Consider the following 22,152-nt stretch of genomic DNA (forward strand, 5'->3'; position numbering starts at 1 on the left):
ATCGTAGACTATAAAGATCTATTGCATATATTTACAGTAAAGTATCTAAATACGAATGTATCTAAAGCATTTACGTACAAAATGAAAATGGAAAAGCGCAAAGAACATTTTGTGGCAGGCTTGTGGGCTGCTCTTGACTCTCTTAACGGATGCAAATTATTTAACGGATTTTAGACACAGATTACGGAATACGGATTAGCCCCCCGTCGGGGCTTCCCCTTTGAAGCCCCACCCTCGCACGCAGGACAGTTTTTGTTTTTGATTCGGTCTCACCTGGTGTCCGGAGCATATGGAGCCATTGGGCACTCGCACACGGAACGGACTGTGCACGGGGCAGGAGGTGCGCGGTCCCCAACGGGACGACGCCGCCGCTGCCGCCGCCTGCTGCAGGGACAAGGCCGAGCTGCACGGATTGAAGAGGGCTGGTGGCGGCGGACAGGGCGGCGCCGACATGCTGATGGAGCTGAGCCCGCTCATGCTGCGGCAGTGGCCCGACGCCATCATGGCGGCATCAGCAGCCGCCGCCGAGCACTGGGGTATCCCCTGGCCGCTGCTGCCGACGCCGCTGCCGCTCATGCCGCTGCTGCCACTGCTGCCCAGCAGCGAGATGTGCGAGCCACCGGACATCAACGACTGTGATGTGAGCCCATGATGCTGGCACATGCCGATGCCGCAGCCTCCCGTTGACGCGGTCACGCCTCCTCCTCCTCCTCCTGACCATTGGCCAGCCGTTGATGGACAGCCACCTGAACCCGCTCCAGCGCCAGCGCCGGGACAGGCTCCAGCTGCACCGCCGACTGCTCCTCCGCCTCCCGCCGCCGATCCCGGCCCCTGTGTGTCGCCGCCTCCGCCGCCGCCACAGTAGTGATCCACCGTAAAACTGTCTTGGCTACCAGAGCATTGCAGGCGATGCGGGGGCGGTGGCGACGAATGACGCGGGTAAATGTTGTGCGGTTTCTCTCTTCGCTGATGCGTTTCTCTCGCTCTCTTTCTCTGGCTTAGCTCTGTGATAAGTGGCTGTTGCTCCTGCTCTTGTTGTTGCTGTTGTGGCTGTTGTTGTTGTTGTTGTCGTCAGGCATCGCTTTTGCTCTCTTGCTGTTTCTTTAGCTTTCGGAGAGCGGCAGCAAACTTAGAAGCTGTACTCTTCTCTGCTGCTAAGCATAGCTTTTGCTCTCTCGCACGTTTCGAATATTACTGTTGTTGGTGCTCCTGTGTAAGCATCTCTTTGTCTCGCTCTGTCCCACTCGTGATCACAGCATTGCCAGCATTAAACCAGGCAAATTTCAACAACAACTAACGGTTTTATGAATAATCAACAACACAACTTCAACAATTACAACAATTTTCGGGATTTATTTCGGCGTTGCTTTATTCTTGTTGCTGTTGTAATTAGGTAATTGTTTTTATTATATCGTAAATTTTATTTAAATTCTGTTGCTATCACTGGTAAATTATACACAACGTTTGTGCTGCTCTCTCTCTCTCTCTCTCTCTCTGTGTCTCTCTCTCTTACAGCTCTCTGATCGGTGTGACTGTACTTTCTTCCTTTTTGGCTTTGGAGTCGAGTTTGAAGTGCAAATGTTTTGCCATAAATTATTGTTTCATTTAATTGATGCTGTGTAAATATTTCGTTTATTCTATGTATTTTTAAATGCTTGAGATTTTGTTATGCAATTAACTGTTTCATCACAATTTTAATTAATTAAGGTTTTTATTTTAAAGATTTCCTTTTTTTATGCAGTTTTGTTTTTACAAGTGTGCACTATATATGTGTGTGTTTTTATTTTTTACTTTATTTTTTATGCAACTTTTAGAGGAAATTTTGAATTGATTTTGGTTTGGTTTGTTTTTGTTTAGCTTTTTTGAAATTTTCTATAGCATGCGAGTTCTGCAAAAGAAAATTGTTGAAAAGCCCAAAATTTAACGAAATTTATTCGACTGGGAATGGGAGTTTTTTGGTTTCTTTTATTTAAGAGTGTTTTCTGGGAGTGGGGATGATCTATTTACAACTCAGCACAGCGTGGCCCCAGCGGGTGGGGTCAGAGGTTAGAATTTCAATTTTGTTTAGCATACTTTCGCGGGCTTTCCCCATTCGACACAGTGTTTGGTGGAAATGTTTTAACATTTGATTCAAATAAATTAGATATTTAATCCCTTGCAACACCCACATACCTACTCAATTGAAATTAGTGACACGCCCATCTGTGCGCCCCCCACGTTCCTGAAAGCAATCAACGGAACAGATGCGTACCAACTTTTGGTCCCCGCCTCGTTTTAATTAAAGCCACTGTCTAGGCAACTGCCTAGCGCTGGCAGACAATAAAATAAAAATCTACAATATAAAAACCTGTGCCAGTGCCTGGGCCAGTCCCAAGGGGGCAGCAGAGATACGGGTGGGGGGCTTTTATCTAAACGGCTCCAAACAGCAATCGTTTGGGGAAAAAGCCTTAAAAATTTAAATAAAAAAGTACAACAGTCTGTGATACACGGAGAAACAAAAACAACAAAAATAAGAAATTATATGCGCTAATAAAGAGCGACAGAGATGGCGAATCTGACCTCGGAGTTGGCTTATGGAACGAATCCATGCTCGAAGGAACGAATTCCCTGGTGACTATCTGGACCGCAGTGGGAGACTATTTATGCTAAATAGTTTTCAACAAAATTTTACACTGACTGCCAAATGTCTGCGGACAGCTCGAGTGGGACTCGACTTGGGCCTCGCCTGCCATCGAATTAAATTAAAATGGAATTGTGAATGCTTAAATAATATTCGCATCATAAAAGAGGCCGGGGCAACGAAATGCTTGCGTTTGGCTTCCGCATCTTCCGTTTGCCGCACTGGGGGAATGCTAATGTGGCGCCCGCTGCCACATCCTATCCCCATAATTGAATGAGAACGTGCCTCGGTTGCGCCTTCGAGCCAAGGAAGGAAGTCACGCAAGGACATGAATGCCTAGGGAAGCCAAACAGCAGCAGGCGAAGGCAAACTTTGCAGCGGAACATACGAAAAAAATAACCAAATTCAATTCATAAAAGATTCAAAAACCAACAAAGAAGAAATGAACGAATATGGCGAGAGAGAGAGAGAGATAGAGAGAGGGAAAGAAAGAATGATTGAGGAATGTACAAGTTTTTGGTACCCTTATGTGCATCCAAAAGTTTCTCTACACTAGGAAAAATACTCTGTCGCACTCTATAAAGCTGTTCTTAACCTTCAAAGGATCGTTTTCCAAGGGTATTATAAGTAGTCGTTCTTTCGTGTCTACCACAGAAGCACAATCTGTTTTAATAAGCCGAGCTCAACTGAAGCGAAAACTCAGGGCTGAGGTGAGTCGAGTCCTGTCGGGTTTTGGTTGCTGTGGCGGCACAGTCTACTATCCTGAAGGGGCCCACTGCGCTTCAAGGACTCAATGTCTGAGGTCCGACCACTGCCACTGCTGCTGCACTTGCTCTTCGTTTCCTCTGCTTTGAGTAAATGAAACCAAACAAAAACCCCTTCTCTACCTCTACCTCTACCTCTGCCTTTACCTCTTCTCTTTCTATTCCTCTTCTATATCTTTGTGTATATATACACAATTTTGATAAGGCAAACGGAAATGGCATAGGAAACGGTTCTTTTTTTCTATGAGTTGAGGGGCTGCTGTGCTGAGCGGTGAAGTGAAGCGAACTTCAGGTTTTTTTTAAGTTAAGGGAGGTGGGGGGTGTTATAAGGCTTGCTTTCGCCTGCTCATACTTACTGCAACGAAATGTTGTTCTTGGTGTTGTTATTCGTTTCACGTTGTGTTTGTTTTTGGTGTTTGTTGTTTCTTTTTCTTTGTTTGAATTTTGTTTTTGCCAAAGGAAATAAGGAAATTACGAGTACATGATTTTATTGTTCTTTTTTGGCTTGTTTTGTTGCTGGAAAACCATAAGCTTTCTATTGTTTTTCGCACACACACAGAAACACACACACTGGCACACACACATAAAGCGATAGACACGCAGGCTTAATAAATCGGATTAATTTAATTTAATCGAAGCGTTGGCGAAATCATTGATAATCATTTTTGGCAAATCGATTTGGAAATGCGGTTGAAACCAGTTGGCCCTGTGCTCAACTCCCCTCCCCTCTGCTCTCCCCCCTTCGACCACCCCTTGCGGTTGTTGCTTCGCACGAAAGCGATGACGAGCACGATGCGAGAGCACGTCGCTATCGCTCTCGTGTGTCAGCAGACGCAGAGGCAGTCAGGCGGGTGAAAGAGAGAGAGACAGAGACGAAGTGGAGTGGGCGAGCAGCAGTAGGGCATGCCAAAAGCGGGAGTGGAAGCAACTCCCACACATACACACACAGTGCGACAGGGAGAGGAAGCCGGAGCAGTGGACAATATGCAAAAAAATAAAGAAGAGCACGCCAGAGGGAGAGGGGAATCAGCAGTGGACCAGCAGCGATTGAATCGCACGATGAAAAAACGTCGCCAAAAACGACCACGCAAAAGAGTGCGTGTGTTCGTGTGTGTTTGTGTGTTGTGTGTGTGTGTGTGTGAGTGCTCTTCCGATTTTCTCTCCATTTCGCGTGCAAAAATCAATTTAAATTTTTTGGTCTGGCACAACATTTTCCCATCAGCATACTTTTGCGCGCAACTGTTCGCCCAGGCTCGTTTTTTTTTTTTGGGACTCTGTTAAGTAACGGAACTTTGTAATTTTCGCAACGTAAGTTTCATCATGACACGGCACTTGTTTTCCCCCCCTTCGGTCCAGCCCCGTTTCTTGTACATTAGTTTTTCCCCTTGGGTTCACTTTTTTCGTTGGTTTTTTCTTCTTATTTGCCGTATGGCAACTCACTCGCTCCTACGTCTGTGTGTGTGTGTGTGTGTGTGTGCAGCAGCCGTCGTTGTCGTTGTGTGTGTGTGTGTGTGTACGAAGCGTTAAGGCTCTAGCTGCTGCCGTTGCTGCTGCTGCTGCTGTGTACCCGTCCTGTCCAGGCAAGGGTTCGCGTTACACTGCCACAGAACCAGCCACCAAGGTGCACAAACAATTCAAGACTAAACTCCGGCAGCAGCCAGCATCCAGCCTTAGCTCATCTCTGCTCTCTCCTGCTCTCAGCTGAATGCAGGGATTCCCAATCAATTTCCGAAGCAGATAGGCCCCGTCCAAACGGGTGAGTGCAAGCGAGACGACTAGCTGGTGCTGTGTGGGTTGGTTGGTTGCTGAATCTGCCCGCCTCGGATGCAGGATGCTGGCGCTGACACTGGCTTTGGCTTTGACTCGCGGACATGCGCAGTCGCGACGCGGGACAAAGCTGCCGTCTAGCACCTCAACACATTTCTCACTCATTGCCAATCGCTGTCGCTACCTCTGCCGCTGCCGCTGCCTCTGCCTCTGTCTTTGCTGTTTGTCTAACGGGAGCAGCAAGTAACGTGCAAGAGCGTGCAAATATTCGTAATTTATGGCGCAACGTCTGCGCCACGTAGTCGTTAACCCAATCATTGCCAACGCTGGCGTCATCATCATCAGCAGGCAGCATCATCAAGCGCTCATCAGCGGGTGGCTGTGGCTGCAGCTGCAGCTGAGTACTGGAGTACTGCTGCCTCCAAAGCCGCTCCAGCCAAAGTAGGTGACACACACACTCGAACCGACCCACCGACACACCGACACAGACACACACTTAGAAACCGACCGAGAGAGAGAGAGAGTACCCCAGATAGGCCCAACTGGACTCCACTTATTTCGACTGGCATGCCTGCCTTGCCGCATGCGGGCGTGATGCAAAAAGGATTCATTGCCAAAAGAGGAAGGCAACCAGCCGAAAGAAGGTGGCAAGGAAACCGCAACCTAATTACATGTGGCAAGACCCCTGCTAGATGTCCATTGGGGCCAGGCAAACACACACTGCCAGTCGGGGGAGTGGTGGAGAGATGGACGGACAGACAGAGAGACAGACCCTTTATGAGTTATGAATCTGTGCTGAGGCACAGCAAATATTTATGAAGCGCTTGCTGGGAATGGACTGAGAGAAAGAGAAAGGAGGTGGAGGTGGAGCAGGAGGTAACGAGATGGGACAGAGTGGATAAGATGGGAGCAGAGCGATGAAGCTGTGCACTGAAAGAATATAAATAAAAGCTTGGACTGCCTTTTTGACTGTGGGATATACATTATTTGGGAATAAGCCTCCATATGCCTCCCCATTTGTTCTAGGCTGTTCCCAGCGAAAGCAATTCTGACAATCGATTGATTCACAAGGACAGCAAACCCGCACCAGCTTAATGTTCAACATAACAGGCTTTTAATTAATGCACAATATACAATACGAATACGAGCCCGCCCCGCCCCGCGTCCCATCCCCTTGTCACACACCCTTGTCAAGTGCGAATTCATTTTGCCCAAGGATCCAACATCCATAGGCGCAGTGTAGGTCAAGGCCCCACACAGAACAGAACACAGAACAGTACAGAACAGAGCTCGGGTAATAGCATCTGGCTATAAACTATTAACACGAGGGCTGTCGCCAGCGTTTTGTGTGTGCGCCTGCAACAGACCAATAGAACGAGATGGCACTGGAAAGAGACAGAGGAGGAACAGAGCGAGAACGAGAGTGAAAGCAATTTGGCACGAATTTGTCATGCCATCGAAGTGGCAACAAATTTGGCTGCAACACTGCCACCACCACCACCAGCAACAGCAACAATGACAGGAATGAAAGGTACAGGCCTTCACAGGAAGCTCTAAATACCCTTGCAGATGGCAGCCATTTATGCATTGTTCTCATGACAGCGCCATGATATAGTAGTGGTTCTTTGGTAACTATTCAGAGGTTTACCAAATTAGAGCCCATAAAGTTTGATGGGGAAATGCAAATAATAACTGCATAAAAGTGGTCTTGAAATTTAGAATCTTTTAGTGCAGATACCCCTACAAAATATGTCTCTATTCTGCACATCGGACAAAAATCTATATACTGCCTTATGCATATCCCAACAATTCTCAGGGCTTCGATATATATATTCAAACGCACAATCAAAGTGTTCAAGAGAATGCCAACGAATGCACAAACCAACCGAGACTCGGTCCCACGAATGCAAAAACCGACCCAGACTCGGTCCCACGAAGGCAAAAACAATTAACATGTCGTTTGCATGACTAGAACCGTGCCCAGCGTTGGTCTTTAGTCTATCGTGGTGTGCTGCTTCTGTGTACCCGTCCTGTCCAGGCAAGGGTTCGCAGACTCGGTCCCACGAAAGCAAAACAATTTACATGTCGTTTGCATGACAGAAAGCGTAACCACCGGCGGTCCTTAGTCTATCGTTAATAGCTTAGTTCTCTTCAGTGTAGGGTATACAAAACCAATGCCAACTGGCAAGGGTGGTGTGAGCGGAGGACAAATTCCGACATTTACGTGTGCGGCCAAAAGAGTAACCCTAATGTGTCAGTGGGCCGGGACAACCGTTGGCCGTGAGGGGGTCCTGTTCCTGCTAGTTTGCTGGTGTGCTTACTTAGCCTCGTTGACACGTTTAGTTGTCATCTAACACACACACTCAGAGAGAAAGAGAGAGAGAGAGAGGCAAGGGGAAAAAGGATGAAAACACTTGCACATCCTTGTATCCGTATCCTTGTGTACTCGGGGCAAATCAGAAACAAGTCAAAGGTAAAACGAGCATTGTAATAATGCTGATGGCATCCCACAGAACGAGCCAAAAACTATAGTCGTCAGCGCCGACTGGGGTATGCCCCCGAGAGAGTGCCCTCCACCCCTCCACACAGTCTGAGTGTGTGCCATAGGAAAATGCAAATTTGTTGGCCATTTGGTAAATTGATTTTGCCATTGCAATTGGCCAATATTCAATGAGTGTCTAACGGGGATAGGGCCATAAAGCAATGATGGCAATAGCAACAACGACGACCATAAACAATTGATAGAAAAACTCAAGCGTTTTATGCCCTCTCGAAATCTTACTTAAAGATGGCTCCAGCGATGCTGGAAATGGACACACATTAGGAATTGCGATGAGGTTAGGTAAGAGTTGGTGTTAGTCCATCGATCATCGTTATTTTAAGTGTGATGATATTAGCGGATGATCGAAAAGATTTCCAGGGAAAATGCCAGTTTATTTGGTGGTTTATTTAGATTTTAGGCTTCTCCCATCGCTTTTACTTACTCCTGCTTCAAAGGAGAATGCCCGAGAATTGAAATAACAAAATACATGTCGTGTTGCACAAAAAAATGTCCGAGAACAGAACAAAAACAACATACATGTTGGGTGCCTTACGCAGCGCATTGATACTTGACTCGATGACGCAGAAACAAAGGCCCGAGACTCTTAAAAACAACATACATGTCTTCTGCAACACAGAAGGAAATTTCCGAAAACAGTACAAAAACAACATACATTTTGGGTGCCTTACGCAGCACATTGATGTTTGACTCGACGATGCACAAGCGAATGCCCGAGACTCTCAAAAACAACATTTATGTCGTGTTGCAGAAAGAAATTTCCAAAAACAGTACAAAAACAACATACATGTCGTGTGCTACTGAAAAATCAACATAAATTTCCTGTACACGACGGACAAGCGAATGATTAAAAAGAGAATGCCCGAGAATTTCAAAAACAGCCCATTTACATGTCTTGTACATGACGCGACATTCGAATTTCTATAAAAAGTGTTTCTTTTTTTGTTTTTGTTGCTTTGAAATTCCACAAATTCTGCCCACCGCTGTTTTAATAAATGAGAAATTTCCTAGAAATATTTGGTTTTGTAATTACTTCAGTGCTTGAGTGCTGGAAAAACCCCAGCTCCCAATAGGTTGGCTAACTTTTTCATTGTATTCCATCGGCATATGCGCCACGCATAGTCTGCCATGGGAAACCCAATTAAAAAAGTGTAAACAAAATTAATCAAAGTTTGGCCGCAACTCAAATCAAAACGGCAGCAGGAGAGCATTTGGAGCATGCTGGCGGCAGCCACAAAAAGCAATAACCATCAGCCCGAAACTATTCCATTTCCCATTATCCCAGTACCCCCCAGTACCCCAGTATTCATATGCCATCCCCCCAGATGCGGCGAATGGGGCGTATGTGGGTTTTACCTGGTGGTGCAGACTGTTGTAGTAGCGGGTTACGTATGCGGGCAACAGCTCGGCGGTCTCCAGGCCAATCCACTGGAAGACCTCTACTTGGTGATGAGGCTGGGGCGCTGAAGCGGCATTACCCAAAGCGATGACGGTGACGGCATTGGATCCGGAGCAGCAGCAGCCACAGCAACAACACACTTGCTCCTGCCTCTCATCGTTGGCCGCCATTCAGCAGTAGGCAGCCCTCACAATTTTCCACGTTTCTTGGGGTTCCTTCTGTTGTTGTTGTTTTCTTATCAATATTATAATTTGATTATTTGTTCCTGTTCTACAACATTTAATTTTGAGTTTATCCACCCACTTCTTGTTGGGTTGTGGGTTGTCCCTGTTCTTGTTGTTGGTGTTTTTGAGTAGGTGAAACACATTTGAATTTAAATTGAGTTATGCTGGCATATAACTAGTCGACAGCTGGCGCTGGCCTGGGACGGAGGAGTATCTTCTTGTGGCGCCAATTTATGAGCAGGGCAATGGCTCGTCCCCAGCGCCAAGGAGCAGCAGCATCATCATCGCCGATGGTGGCGGTGGCTGCCATTTTGTCAATTGCTCCCATGTGGATTGAGATGCCGGAACACGTGGCTGACAGCGCGACTCCGGTGGGTAGGAAAAACTCGCGCGTAATTGGCACACTGACACAACGACACGCACTAAAACACTCCAGAGACAGGCTCCCGGTTCCCGGGTACGACTACGGGTACGTTTACGAGTCCCGTTCCGGGTTTAGCCTCTCGTTAATTGGGTCAATCCAACAGGAGAGAGAGAGCTCTCTCTCTCTCGCTCCCACTGGAGAAATAGACGACTCCTGACGAAGGTTTTCCGCCAAAAAAAACAAACTCCAGCTCTTTAGAGGGGGTCGGGGGGCGGCGCTGGAGCTGTGGGTGTGTGGGCTTGTGGCGCCTCGTTAGCCGCCTCTTTCACACATGACTGGGCAAGTGTCAAATAAATCAAAATGCGAAATCCGAGGCGAGGTGCGGCGCGGCGCTGCACGTTCCCTAGTGGCGACTGCGCCGCAAACTAAACTGAAAAATTGTGCGCGCTTTTTCTTTAAGTCAATCACGAGTGCTCCGTTTGCTGAAAGAGATGGCTAGAGAGGGTGGGTGGGGGCTGAGAGCGCACCGCCTGCAGTTGCTGCTGCAATGTGCAGCCGCAAAGAGAGAGAAAGAGAGAGAGAGAGACCAAAAGCTTTTGCTGCAAGCTTGGACCAGGTCCGGGGCAAACTCTTGTTGCTGTTGCCGCAGCCCTGGCCAGTCAGTTTTTATCCTAGCACCGACACCCCCGCCCCCACTCGCCCACCCATTCCCCAGCCTCCTCGATGTGTATATAGCATTAACACATTCCTTGCTAGCCAGAGCCTGCATTTTGCTGCAGTTGTTCATATTTTTCTTTCATTCTTTGCGTTCTCGTTTTATTTCTTTTTTTTTTTTGTAGCTGGATTTATGAAAATGAGTCGCCAGACAGAGGCCGAGTCCGAGCGCAAGTCCTGAAGTGGCGCAAAAAAAAATGAAATAAAAGGAGGCACAGAGGCAACAGAGGCATCCAATCCCCAGTCACAAAAAGAAGTAAAAAAAACTGTAGTCTGCTTCAAGGAGCAATTAACGACAGTGGATGGCACAGAGTTATGTTATGGCATTTCGGGAGCCCCCTATCACACTCAGGCAGGCATTCCCAAGGCGCGAGAGGGAGAGAGAGGGAGTTCCTAATACCCTAGCTTATGAGTGGGGTATATGCGTGGGGTGGGGGCGGTGGCAAAGCAATTAAGAACTTCAAAGGAAAACTCTGCCAAATTATGGGATCCATCAGGGGAGAGTTTTTTCATATAATGCCATAACTTTATCCCCAATTTGCGGTCTAAGAACTCTTAAATATTCAAATTTGTGTAATTCCTGGATAGCCAGGATCGCCCCATTTAAAGGTCCTTGAAATCGTATTATAAATAATTAATTGAACAGTTGAAATCCATCAGCGAGTCATATTCAATTCAGTTTTAGCCTGGAAGCCCCGTTTCAGTCGTTTTTCATTAATGCCCGTAAGGATATTTGATATTTCGTTCAATGCAAAATCCTGTTCGGTTTTCTGCATTTCTTTCTCTCCCCCGCTCCCTGTTTTGCTATCGTTAAATGTTTTTGTGTGGTCGGGCCGGGCCGGGCCGGGCCGGGCCGCAACCAACGATGATGGAACTTGAGCCTTGTAGCATACTTTTCAGCGCAAAAAGCCTTTAGGGGTGGACCAAACCGGGGCCCTAGGGCGTCCTGTGTCGCGGATGTTGCTGCTTTCTGGTGTACTCGTATTGCGGCAACAATGTCCGAAAAAAGGAATTTCGGTTTGGTTTATTCTGATTAAATTGTTTGTATTTGGTTGCATTAGCAAGCATTGCCATTGTGTGTGTGTGTGTGCCTCTGTTGAGGCAAAGGATTAGTGACTGTCTGTGCTCCGGGCATGATGGTCTGGTACTGCCATTGTGTTGCTTTGGCCTGTTTGCCCGCACTAAATACATTTCAAATTTGTTTAAGCTTAAGCCGAAACGAGTTTCGGGGGACCGACCACAGAGAGAAGTACTCTATGTAAGAGCCAGAGCTTCGTTGTGATTGGCAGATTATTAAGAAATAAAGCCTGCCTGCCACAAAATGCCACACAGCATAGCACAGCAAAGTAATAGTAAATAAGCGCAATGGAATGGGGGCTTGCCAGCACTCACCTGCATGTGTGGGGCGGCCAGCAGCAGCATTAGTTCATCCTTGGCATACTTATTGGCCACCGAACTGCCGGCCGTCGACGAGAGCGACTCCAGGACATCCCGACTGCGGGTGACCGCCTCTGCGGCCGGCGCCCGGCCGTTGCTGGTGACAACCGTCGAGGTGATGCGATCAAAGAGCTGCAGCAACTGATGCAGGCGACTGTCCCGCAGCATATCCCGCATCACATCCGCGTCCACATGCGCGTCCTGCAGCGAATAGATATCGTCCAGGCAGTCCAGAATACGCTGGACCGCTTCGATGCCCGCCTCCTCGTCGGCCCATTCGTCGGGTGCACCAGCAATGGGCACTGAAAGATCACAACATTAGTAAGGATTGAAGAAAACGTCTGTATATAGCAAGACTTACTGTCCGCATCGGTGACATAAACGGGATCCATGGTGGTGCCGCCGGCAATGGCCTGAACGGCACCCTTGAGCTTGCGCCGAGCATTGTAGCGCTTCAATTCCTCCACCGTTTCTGCGAGATGTGTTCGCTGTAGCTTGTCCCGATCTCGTATCCACGGATGGTCGAGCACCTCGGTGATGGAAAGTCTGTGATGTGGATTGGCCGCCAGCATTTTCATGACTAGATCCTTAGCATTAGCCGAAATTGATTTCCATTCAGGCGCCTCAAACTGCAAAAAAAATCGAAATCAAACACTCCGACTCCCCAGTGAATCCTTTGCGACACTCACCGAGAGCCTGCCACGCGCTATCGACTGCTGCAGTCGCACCCCGGAGCCCAGAAAGGGCAATCTGCCGGATAGTAGGACATGCAGCATTACACCAGCGCCCCAGACATCGCAGCCCTTGCCGTACAGCCGCCTGGTGACAACCTCCGGCGCCATATAGTGCGGACAGCCCACGCGTCCGTGTGTTTCTATGGTTTCCCTCGTGCCCGGCAGCTGGATGGCCGAACCGAAGCCACCAAGCTTCACTGGCGCCGAGTTGTCCACGGTGGCGAGCAGGGCACAGGCGGGACGCACGTCCCTGTGCAGTATATCGTTCTCATGGCAATATCGTAGCGCCTCCAGTATCTGCCGCATGTAATGGCTGTAAAGAGTTGCAGATGTTAGATAAGGGCTTCAAGAGGGTCCTGCCTTATGGATGCGTGTTTGTTTCTGTACTCTCTAAAGTTCTAAATGATTTGGCCACTAATTTTGGTTTCCATTTGCTAACAAAAGTTCTAAAACGAAGCTAGTAAAGTGGCTTTTTGCACTGTTTAGCTATTTGCTTTTGTAAAACAAAAGTTTGGACAAGTTTATGGCTTTGTGAAATTCAAGAATGATCAGAATCAATCAAAAAAACTAAAGATTTTGCAGAAATTTGACTTTGCTAAAGGCATAGACTCGTTTAGGTCTAAAACTTTACATTTTTCGACTATCATTTCATATAATATTATGAATATATTCAACCTGAGCCTTTCCTAAGCCTTAAATTCATTAACAATAATTTTCCAAAATTAAAACCCTATTGAGAATAGGACTTAATGATTACACTGAGCAAAATTTGAACAATTTTAGTGATTAGGAGGTTATTTTGATGTAAATTAATGCCATTAAAGAAATAAAATATACAAATATAACCAGACCATACAAAAAAATGGCAATATGAAACTGGCTCGGTATATCTTCAGGTACAGGCATTGAATAGACACAAATACAACCTCCTTTGGGAGAACTAAGGCTCTAAAAACTAAAAACTAATCCTCAGATCCTCAGCAAGTACCACAAAAGTATGCTACAAAAAGAGATCGATTGACTATTGCCATGCTAGGCTCTGAGCATTCGCTTAAAGGTGCCTCCCCTCAAAGCTGCATCCTCTTAAAGGTGCCTCCCCTGAAAGCTGCATCCCTAGTCGAAGCAAACACACATCCATAGCACATATTTGTGCAAAAACTGAGTAGTGCTGGTGCTCACCAAGCCACCGCCTCACTGTAGACAAAACCGGCAACGGCGCGACGCACAACCTCGAAGCACAGGTCGGAGCCTTCCATGCTGTAAATGTGAAAAATGGAAAATGTAAGTAAATGAAAGGTTTGTAAGGGAAGGAGACTGGGGAGCACTTACAACTCGAACACCATGTAGAGCATGCCCTCGGAGCTGTAGGTCTCCAGCAGCTCGACAATGTGTGGATGCTTCAGCATATGACATATTGTGGCCTCGCGCTTCAGATCTGCAATGGGAGTGAAAGCAGGGCAGAAACGGCAATTAGTTGACATTAGATGGAAGCCTAAACAGTTGTACGGCCAGGCCAGGCCAGCACGGCCCCCCACCCATACCAAGTCCGACACCAGCTGGCAGTGGCACTAATGGACTTAGCGCTGACTTATGTGCCTGCCATGCATCATTTAGTCAATGTCCTGGGCTTGGGACCTGCTGTTCGTCCAGGTCCAGGCATCCTTGCACTTGAGCAATTTCTTTTTAATTGGCATCTTGGGCTGCCAGATGTCTGGGGGGGCCCTACACGGGCTACACGTGTGCCACAGCCAACATAATTTTGAATAATTGAGCAGCTTAATTATAATTTATTCACACAGAAACGGTGCCTGTCGGGCCAAATCGAACAAGGTCGCCTCCCATTCTGGAACAACAACAAAATATGAGTACACTCACCCGCTGTGCTCAGTCCTGGACTCGCTGTGAACTTGGCCACATCAACGATTTTAACAGCAAACTGCTGGCTGGACTCCCTATGTATACATCGTCGCACAATGGAGAAGGGTCCTCTGCAAAAGAAGGGAACAACACCGAAGGACAGAAATTTAAGTGAAATTTTAGGGCTCTTTGATTATCGTTTTTCCATTAATATGTATATACCCCCAAAATAAGACTTTTGTATACCCTTTTGTAGGTCTAAACCAATTAAAAAATACACAAAAGTATTTATAACTCAATTTTGGCACTGTTCCAAGATGGGGAAACTTTTTTCCCTGTCCCTGCAAAAGTTCTTGCTAATTTTTTTTTTGTAATTTCCGAAACAAATCACAAAAATATTTTGTAATATAATTGCTGACTGTACGCTCAACTTTGACCCGATAAACTATGTTAAATTTATGCTCCTGCAGCCTTGGAATTTGGTACACAACTATGATCCTGTCACAGGATTGTAACCAACACAGAAATTTCGTTAGAGCGGCATACATAATGCAAAAGTTGGTGAGAAGTTTGCCAACTTTTTCTTACATTTCTTGAGGGGGCGAAGGCGGGACAGGACAGATGTTAGGACATACATAATGAGATAATGGCAGCCGTCAATAGCAGCAGTCGCTCCATAACCAGGGGAGAGGGGGGTGGGGGGGAGGGGGAGGAAACTTACTTGCCAATGACCTCGCACAGCTCGTAGACATCGTCAAAGAGAATTTCGTCTTCGGTCATTTTGAATAATTGATGAATTGATGCTGATGCCTGCTGATGGTTCGCGTCTCAATTGCTTTTTCGAATATTGATGAGTGGGACGGTCCCCTGTCCCCTGTCCCCTGTCCCTGGCTGCTCCGGGTTTGGTTTTGGGTCCTAGATGTACGTGTTACTCCGTGTCCAATGTTTTTTGGCCCTGTTCGCCTACTGCCCTCCAAAAGCAAACACAAAAAAACTAACTAAAAATTTGGCTCTTTGTGGGTTGTTCTTCTTATGGTAGTTGTTGTTGTTTTTCGTTTCCTCGCTGGTTGGTGCTGATGTTAAAGATACATTTCGTGGCTGCAAAAGAGGAGGAAAAAAGCCAAACACAGGCATGTTTTTTAGTTAAGGAAATGAGTATGGCCATTGGCCACTGGCCATCCATCCGATCCGATCCGCCAACAGGCTGTCAATCACCGGCCCTCTTCAGGTGAGCTTTATTCCGAACCCAAATCAATTACAGTCAGGCCCCAGCAACCGCAACCGCACATACACACACAATCCACGACGTGTGTGTGTGTGTGTGTGTGTGCGGGACAGGCAGGAAGGAAGTTTCACTGTCAACGATTCGAATTTTCCAACGGAAATGATGAGCGGTCCGCACTCCGGAGTTTTTGGGCCACAAAAAGGTAAACAAGCCTTAAAATATCACACAACAAAAGGAGGATGGGGTACGTACAGCAGGCGGGTGGCGAGGGGAGGTCTGTAAAGGGGGTACGATGGCCTATAGCTAGTTCCTTTTGCTATTGTCTTGGCCAGAGCCGTGTACTATTATTATGCCCATTTGGGACCCTAAGGGGCACTCTTGAAAGGCACTCCAAAAAGTCATACAGAGAAAGGAGAGAAAAATGAAGAGCCCAGAGAGAGAGAGAGAGAGAGAGCCCCGTAGAGCCTGAGAGGAAGCCGTAGAACAAGCGCAGGCGCCCAAATGATGTCCGTGTAAAATGGCAATTGTAATCGTAAAAAATATAAGCTATGCTTTGCTCGGACAAGGCTCTTGAGCTGGGCCCAGGGCTTGCTGCATGAATATTTAAATATGCAACAATTTACGATGCACTCACAGGACACACGCACACCATAGCGAACACACACACACACAGATAGAGGCGAGTAGGGAGCCCGCCCTGGACCGGGACAAGTGTCATGTTTAATGCAGAGCTGCGCATGGGGCGCGGTGCTCGAAGCTCGAGCGAAGGTTTTACCTTGCTCGTGTGCCGCTGCCGTCGTCGCTGTTGTAAAATGCCTTGACACTTGCCACTTCACGACCTTACCTCACACACGGACGCACACTAATGCACACACACACACACACCCGCCTCTACTGCTGCTGATGCACTTGTCACCAGAGCGACACAAGTGCCACCGCCTTGTCGGGCAATTGGGAAATTGATTCTTTGCCTAGGACGAGGGATTACAAAAGGATTTGCATTGCTCTGTCACAGTCGCAGTCGCTGTCGCCGTCGCCGTCGCAGCAGCCACCCATAACACCCCCGCACAACACACACATTCCACCACCACACCAGCATTGGTATGTATTTTTATGTACAAACCCCTGTTCGCAGCCTCGCACCGAAATTTTGTGTGCCCTGCCCCTCAGCGACGGAGTACTTTACACAGCAGCGGCATTCATAGATCGCGCCTGGGTTGACGTCAACACATAGAAACGCTTAATTCTTTAATTAATTTGTTATTTCTCACTAATTTTGCTAAAAACACGAACCCAGTGTGACCGCGGACTTAACGAATAAATATACCGTCCGACCCTCAGAAATATACCGAAACATACCGTCTCATTTAAAAAATAGACCGTAAATATACTGGCGAATTCAAGTACTAGTTTTCATATTCCTCGTTTTTGATCTTCCGTCGAATATTCCCAGCTATATAGAACATTCAACCATACTCACATAATTTTATCCGATTAATGAATCAATTTTCTACTTGATTGGCTAAATTTAAATAATTGCTTTTATTGGATTTCTATATGCCGTTAAAAAATAAATTTTATAGATTGATGAAATGGACAAAATATACCATTATATACCGATATACCGTAAAGATGTTTCTTCTAAGCATAAGTATGTAGATGTTTCTTCTCTGAAAGATAACGTTTTGAAAACGAAGAAGTCTTGTGGTTTGTGAAAACGGAAACGTAATTTATCTGATTTTAAAAGTGAATCGTATAACTTTTGTGAAAGTGGAAGCTGGATTGTTTCTTAAATAAGATTTAAGCAAAATATGCCAAAGCAGAAAACGTAGTGTGAACGAATAAAACGTAAGTGTATTCGAAATGTTACGTTATTCGATTAGCAATATTATTGTATTGCGATATTTTTGTTCGATAAGCTCACTTATCAGCGTTTTAATTTGAAAATAACACTATATGTACAGTATTATTATTTAAAATAAATTTTTTTCAGGAATAAATTCTAAAACATATCGTAGATGTTTGAAACCGAGCCAAGCCCGCCTTGAAGAGAGCGAAACCCACCACGGTCGACCGATCCGACTGTTCACCTCTTCGTAGATCTTGTTCTGGCTGCTGCTTCCCCTTCGTGCATGGGTATTGGGATCGTTCGCTCTCTCGGCTGCTGTTTCCCCTCCTTGTAGCGTAGGTATCGCGATCTTATCGGCTACCATTTCCCCTTCGTCTGACAGAGGTATGGGATCGCTCCAGCCCTGGCTCTCTCTTGGCTGCGATTTCCCCTTCGTGTGACTTTGGTATTAATGCTAGTGATGCTCGTCGTGTTCTGTTTTAAATGAAAAACTCTATCTCGGTTTTGGGACGACGGCCTCTCTCTCGGTCAACCTTGTAGGCGTTGGCTTACGGCTGGCCGGGGAGAGTTGTTGCTCACATCGGCGTCACTGGGTGGAGTGGGAGAGATCCTTGTCCAGAATGGAAGTTTTTATTTCTATACTTTACACTTGAATTGACAATTGTTTTTTATTTTATTTCTTATTTGCATTCGTTTGAATCAAACTGCTAGTTCCGGCTGAAAAACTACCACCAGTTCTCTGGTATTTAACGATGTAACGGTTTTTGTCATTTTGTGTGTATCCATCCGCGGCCTCTTTATTTTTTTTACGCGGGAAAATTTGAAACTAAACTTTTTATACAACAAACGAAAAGTATACCTCCTGACCAAACTATAATATACTATTGTTATTCGACAGCTTAAATTTACTGTGAGATTAGTCGTTTCTATATTGATATCCATTTTAACCCTGAGCACTTAAGAAAAAAAAATACTAGAGAATAATAGTAAAAAAAGAAGGCAAATGTGAACGAAAAATGACTGGTCGAATCGCTTTATTTATGGCATGTATACGAGTATAATTGTTTAAAACAACGAAATATAAATTCTATAAGGAGTGTATACACTCTCATATTTTATACGAATTATCCGGGGTGCGTCCGTTGAGTCTTTCATTTTAACCTATACAATAAAGAACAAATATGACTAATAAGAATTCATTATCAGCTGCGAGGTGACGATCAATTCCACTTATCAAATTGCTGGACTTTAATGAGACTGCTCAACAGTAGTCGCACAATCAGTATAAATCGTTGGTGTTAATTAAGTAAATAACTACAAATAATAAAATAAAGATCTTTCAAGTGCTAGCTTAGAAAAAAAAAACTCTAAACTGTTTCGATTAAAGTGAATTCAATCAATATTTACTTTGCTCAAAAGTTCATACCGGCAATAATTGTTGTTGGATATTAAATTTGTGCACTTCGACTGGGATATCTCATTTCTTACCATATCTGCAACGTTTTCTCTTATCACCAAAAAGTTTAGCATAAATATCTCTTTCCCGTAGCCCTTGTGAGTATCCTTCTGCTGAACTCTTGATCTTTATCTCTGGGGTTATTCTCAGTCCATAGAATAAAACCATAATATTTACATTTTCTTTTCATGCCATTCAACGTTATCTATTATTATTATTATTGCCCTATAGCATTTGATAAACCCATTAGAATAAATTAAGATCTCGACATTAATATGCCAGGCACAGACCCTCGACCGAGAACCCACAATGAAAATCTGAATAGTCGTAGGTGCGTAATCTGTAAATCAGCTCTGAAAGAGGGAAAAGGATGGGACCCCGATCCAATCCCCATGCTCGAAACATAAACATCATCAATTACAAAACCTCGAACAGCAAAGGAGGTGGAGAGGCAGAAGAAACAGAAAGGCCAACAACAATACGATAAGGAATAACAGCAACAACAAGAAGAGCCAAATGAAGAGGAGTAGGAGCCGCAAGAACAAGTGAATAAGAACCAAGGAAGAGGTTCTGAGACTCTTCCCGACCGAAGTCAACGATTTGTATCCTAATTTTGAATGTTTTTGATAGGGCTAAATCCGATCTGCTTTATGGACACTCGTATAATCTTCCATCTTTGATTGGCAAACATCTGGCCAAAATCATAAAACCAACAACAACAAGGAGAGATGATCTACATTACGAGAGATGATCGTGATGTCATTCGTGTTACGTTCGTGCCTTGCGGAAAATGTTCGCGCGCCTGCGAGGCTTCGAAAACTAAAAGCAAAGACTTTCTAAAAAACACTGATATTATTATTAGGCTATTAAGTATTTGTGGATGATCTTCATATGAAATATCCTACAGGGCCGCTACTAAATGTACGCCCTGCAAATTCGTGCGTGTTTGCAAATTCATATTTCGTGTCCGTTTCCCATCTCTAAGGCGGAGGGAACAACAAGAACATGACACAAAATCGTAGGTCGTCAACGCTGTGCAGTGCATTTGTTGTTCCCTCGTTGGTTGACAAAAAGGGAAACAAAACAAAACAACCAAAAAGGAGCGAACAAGGAGGGAAAAAGGGAAGGCGGCTGAGAGCCACTCAGGTGAAATCAAAATCAAATTCAACGCCAGCGACGGGCGTACCTATACCTACAGCTATCCCTATCGCTGTCCTGTCCTCTCCCTTGTCCCCCGTCCCCTGTCCCTGTCGCCGCTCATCGTCATCATTTGGACTTGCGACTGTCGCGCTTAATGCGTGTGGATGGACATGAACGTGTAGGATTCGAATTGACATTATAAAAACTGGTTTGCTGCCAATATATTGCCGGTTACGCGTCGTCCTACACGGCTGCAACGTCGACTGCAACGCCAACGCTGACGCCAATGTCTCGCTCTGGCAATCTCCCTCCCTCTCTCTCCTTCTGCGTGTACCTGCCTACTTGAATCTGATTCCTGTTTGTTGTTGCTGTCTCTAGGACATTACCTGTGCCGCGGTGGTAACTAGGAAAAGTGCGCGCCAAAAAAAGGTTATGGGCTCCTCGTCAAGAAAAGTCGCTCTTGACGTACATCTGATCCGATAATGACAATCGATATTGTATGGCAATCAAAAGATTTCAGATTTGTGCATGTAAAGCGGCACACAAAGAAGATTATGTAATGCTTATAAGCAGGATCTTTGAGAACTGTCAGAATGTGGCTTGTCTCTATAGAGATAGAGGTAGCTATTCGTAATTATCGGGAAAAGTCAATAAGAAATAAGACAGATGAAAGTATTGCAAGTTTTGGATAAACGTGAGATTAGAGATAAGCCATTTGATATGAGATCTTTAGACCCACCAGTCAAACATTTGAAACATCCATTTTTGGTGGATGGACTCTCACGTTCCCAGAGGACTTTCATTTAATATGAATATCACTCTTGACAAAATGTTTCCTATCACTATAAGTTTCTACTATTTCCTTTATCAAAGATCTACTTGTAGGGTCTATATTGCCATAGAATTATCGAAAAGAAAAGCCTGGGTTTTCCAACAAAGTAGAGATCTCAAGGTCAACGAACCTTTATTTTTGTTGTTTTGTTTTTGTTCCACTAATAGAAACTGTACGGGAACTGGCACAGCATCGTTGTGGAAGGTCTCTTCCTTTCCATCACTCGTGACTCCCTCTCTCTATTTCTCCTTCGCTTTATCCTGTTATGGCATATTGAGTTAATGTAGTCAAATTACGTTGCCTGGAAATGCATCTTCTCGCATCGCATACGCATCATATTCATTTACCAGATCAGCTTTGGGAACATATGGCAGGGCAGCAGCCGCAGCAATTAACTGCAAAATGTCATTAACCAGCGTCGTAGGTGAGAGGAACAGGCTGGGCCGGACAGACACGGACACGGACACAGACTGACATATGACAGGCACATCAAGCGGGAGAAGAGCCCGACCAACACAAAAAAAAAAAACCCAGCCCAATCCGGCCAGAGCCTGGTTCAGCATCACTAAAAACGCCCTCGCTCTCGGGCCAAGCCCCTCTCGCCTACCCGTCCTGTCCTACCCACTCTACCCTCCGGACCAGTCCCAGTCCCAGTCCGAGGGCTTGTGTATTATGTTCCCTGACGTTCCACCTTTACCATTAAACGCTTGATTAAATTTCACTACAAATGGCCCCTGGGCCGGGGGAAATATTGTACATATGACCAGAGCGTATTCGTATAGGGATATGCATATCCATCCATTATCGGAAAAAGGTCATTCTCAGTTTTTCAGTGTCCATATGTTGCCTTTGGTGTTTAGACATCCATCCATCCATCTATCCATCTATCCCATTCCATTCGATCACATCTGATCCCAGCCCATCTGCTGAGTGTTTTGACTGTCATCGCAATTAGAAAGCTCTGATAGCCCCGGCCAGGTCTTCCTCCCTCTCTGGTTTTTGCTGATCTCACTTGCCGCCGCACATTTCTTGCATTTCATTTCCCATGAAACATGTTCCCTTCCGGCAGGGTCACTAGGAGAGGGAGTCAGTCGGGAAGGGCCGGAGAGCGAGCGACCAGTTGGGGAAGCCTAAAAAGTGCGCCGCAGCGAAACGCGGTGAGAAAATGTTTTGCATTATTTACATTTTTACTGCAGTTAGTTATGTTCTG

General features: G+C 45.7%; 1 protein-coding gene across 13 annotated transcripts in view; it reads right to left on the reverse strand.

Annotated features, from left to right (window-relative positions):
* Window positions 1-16,982, reverse strand: part of LOC108156021 (peripheral plasma membrane protein CASK) — a 36,193-nt gene extending 19,211 nt beyond the window's left edge. For 5 of the 13 annotated variants that reach the window (XM_017287260.2, XM_017287257.2, XM_017287259.2 and 2 more), the window contains exons 1-8: window positions 16,789-16,980; window positions 15,162-15,538; window positions 14,459-14,571; window positions 13,913-14,018; window positions 13,763-13,840; window positions 12,539-12,896; window positions 12,211-12,478; window positions 11,805-12,151 (exon numbers count right to left, since the gene is read on the reverse strand). In XM_017287260.2, coding sequence (XP_017142749.1) covers window positions 11,805-12,151; window positions 12,211-12,478; window positions 12,539-12,896; window positions 13,763-13,840; window positions 13,913-14,018; window positions 14,459-14,571; window positions 15,162-15,220 — 1,329 coding nt within the window. In that variant the 5' untranslated portion in view covers window positions 15,221-15,538; window positions 16,789-16,980. Of the gene's footprint in view, window positions 1-273; window positions 1,748-9,067; window positions 9,324-11,804; window positions 12,152-12,210; window positions 12,479-12,538; window positions 12,897-13,762; window positions 13,841-13,912; window positions 14,019-14,458; window positions 14,572-15,161; window positions 15,539-16,788 lie in introns of those variants that run through there. The other 8 variants (XM_017287256.2, XM_017287253.2, XM_017287254.2 and 5 more) reach the window with 7 other exon arrangements.
* Between the last annotated feature and the right edge of the window lie 5,170 nt (window positions 16,983-22,152).

The sequence above is a fragment of the Drosophila miranda genome, chromosome 2 (assembly GCF_003369915.1).
Source record: "Drosophila miranda strain MSH22 chromosome 2, D.miranda_PacBio2.1, whole genome shotgun sequence".
NCBI lineage: Eukaryota > Metazoa > Arthropoda > Insecta > Diptera > Drosophilidae > Drosophila > Drosophila miranda.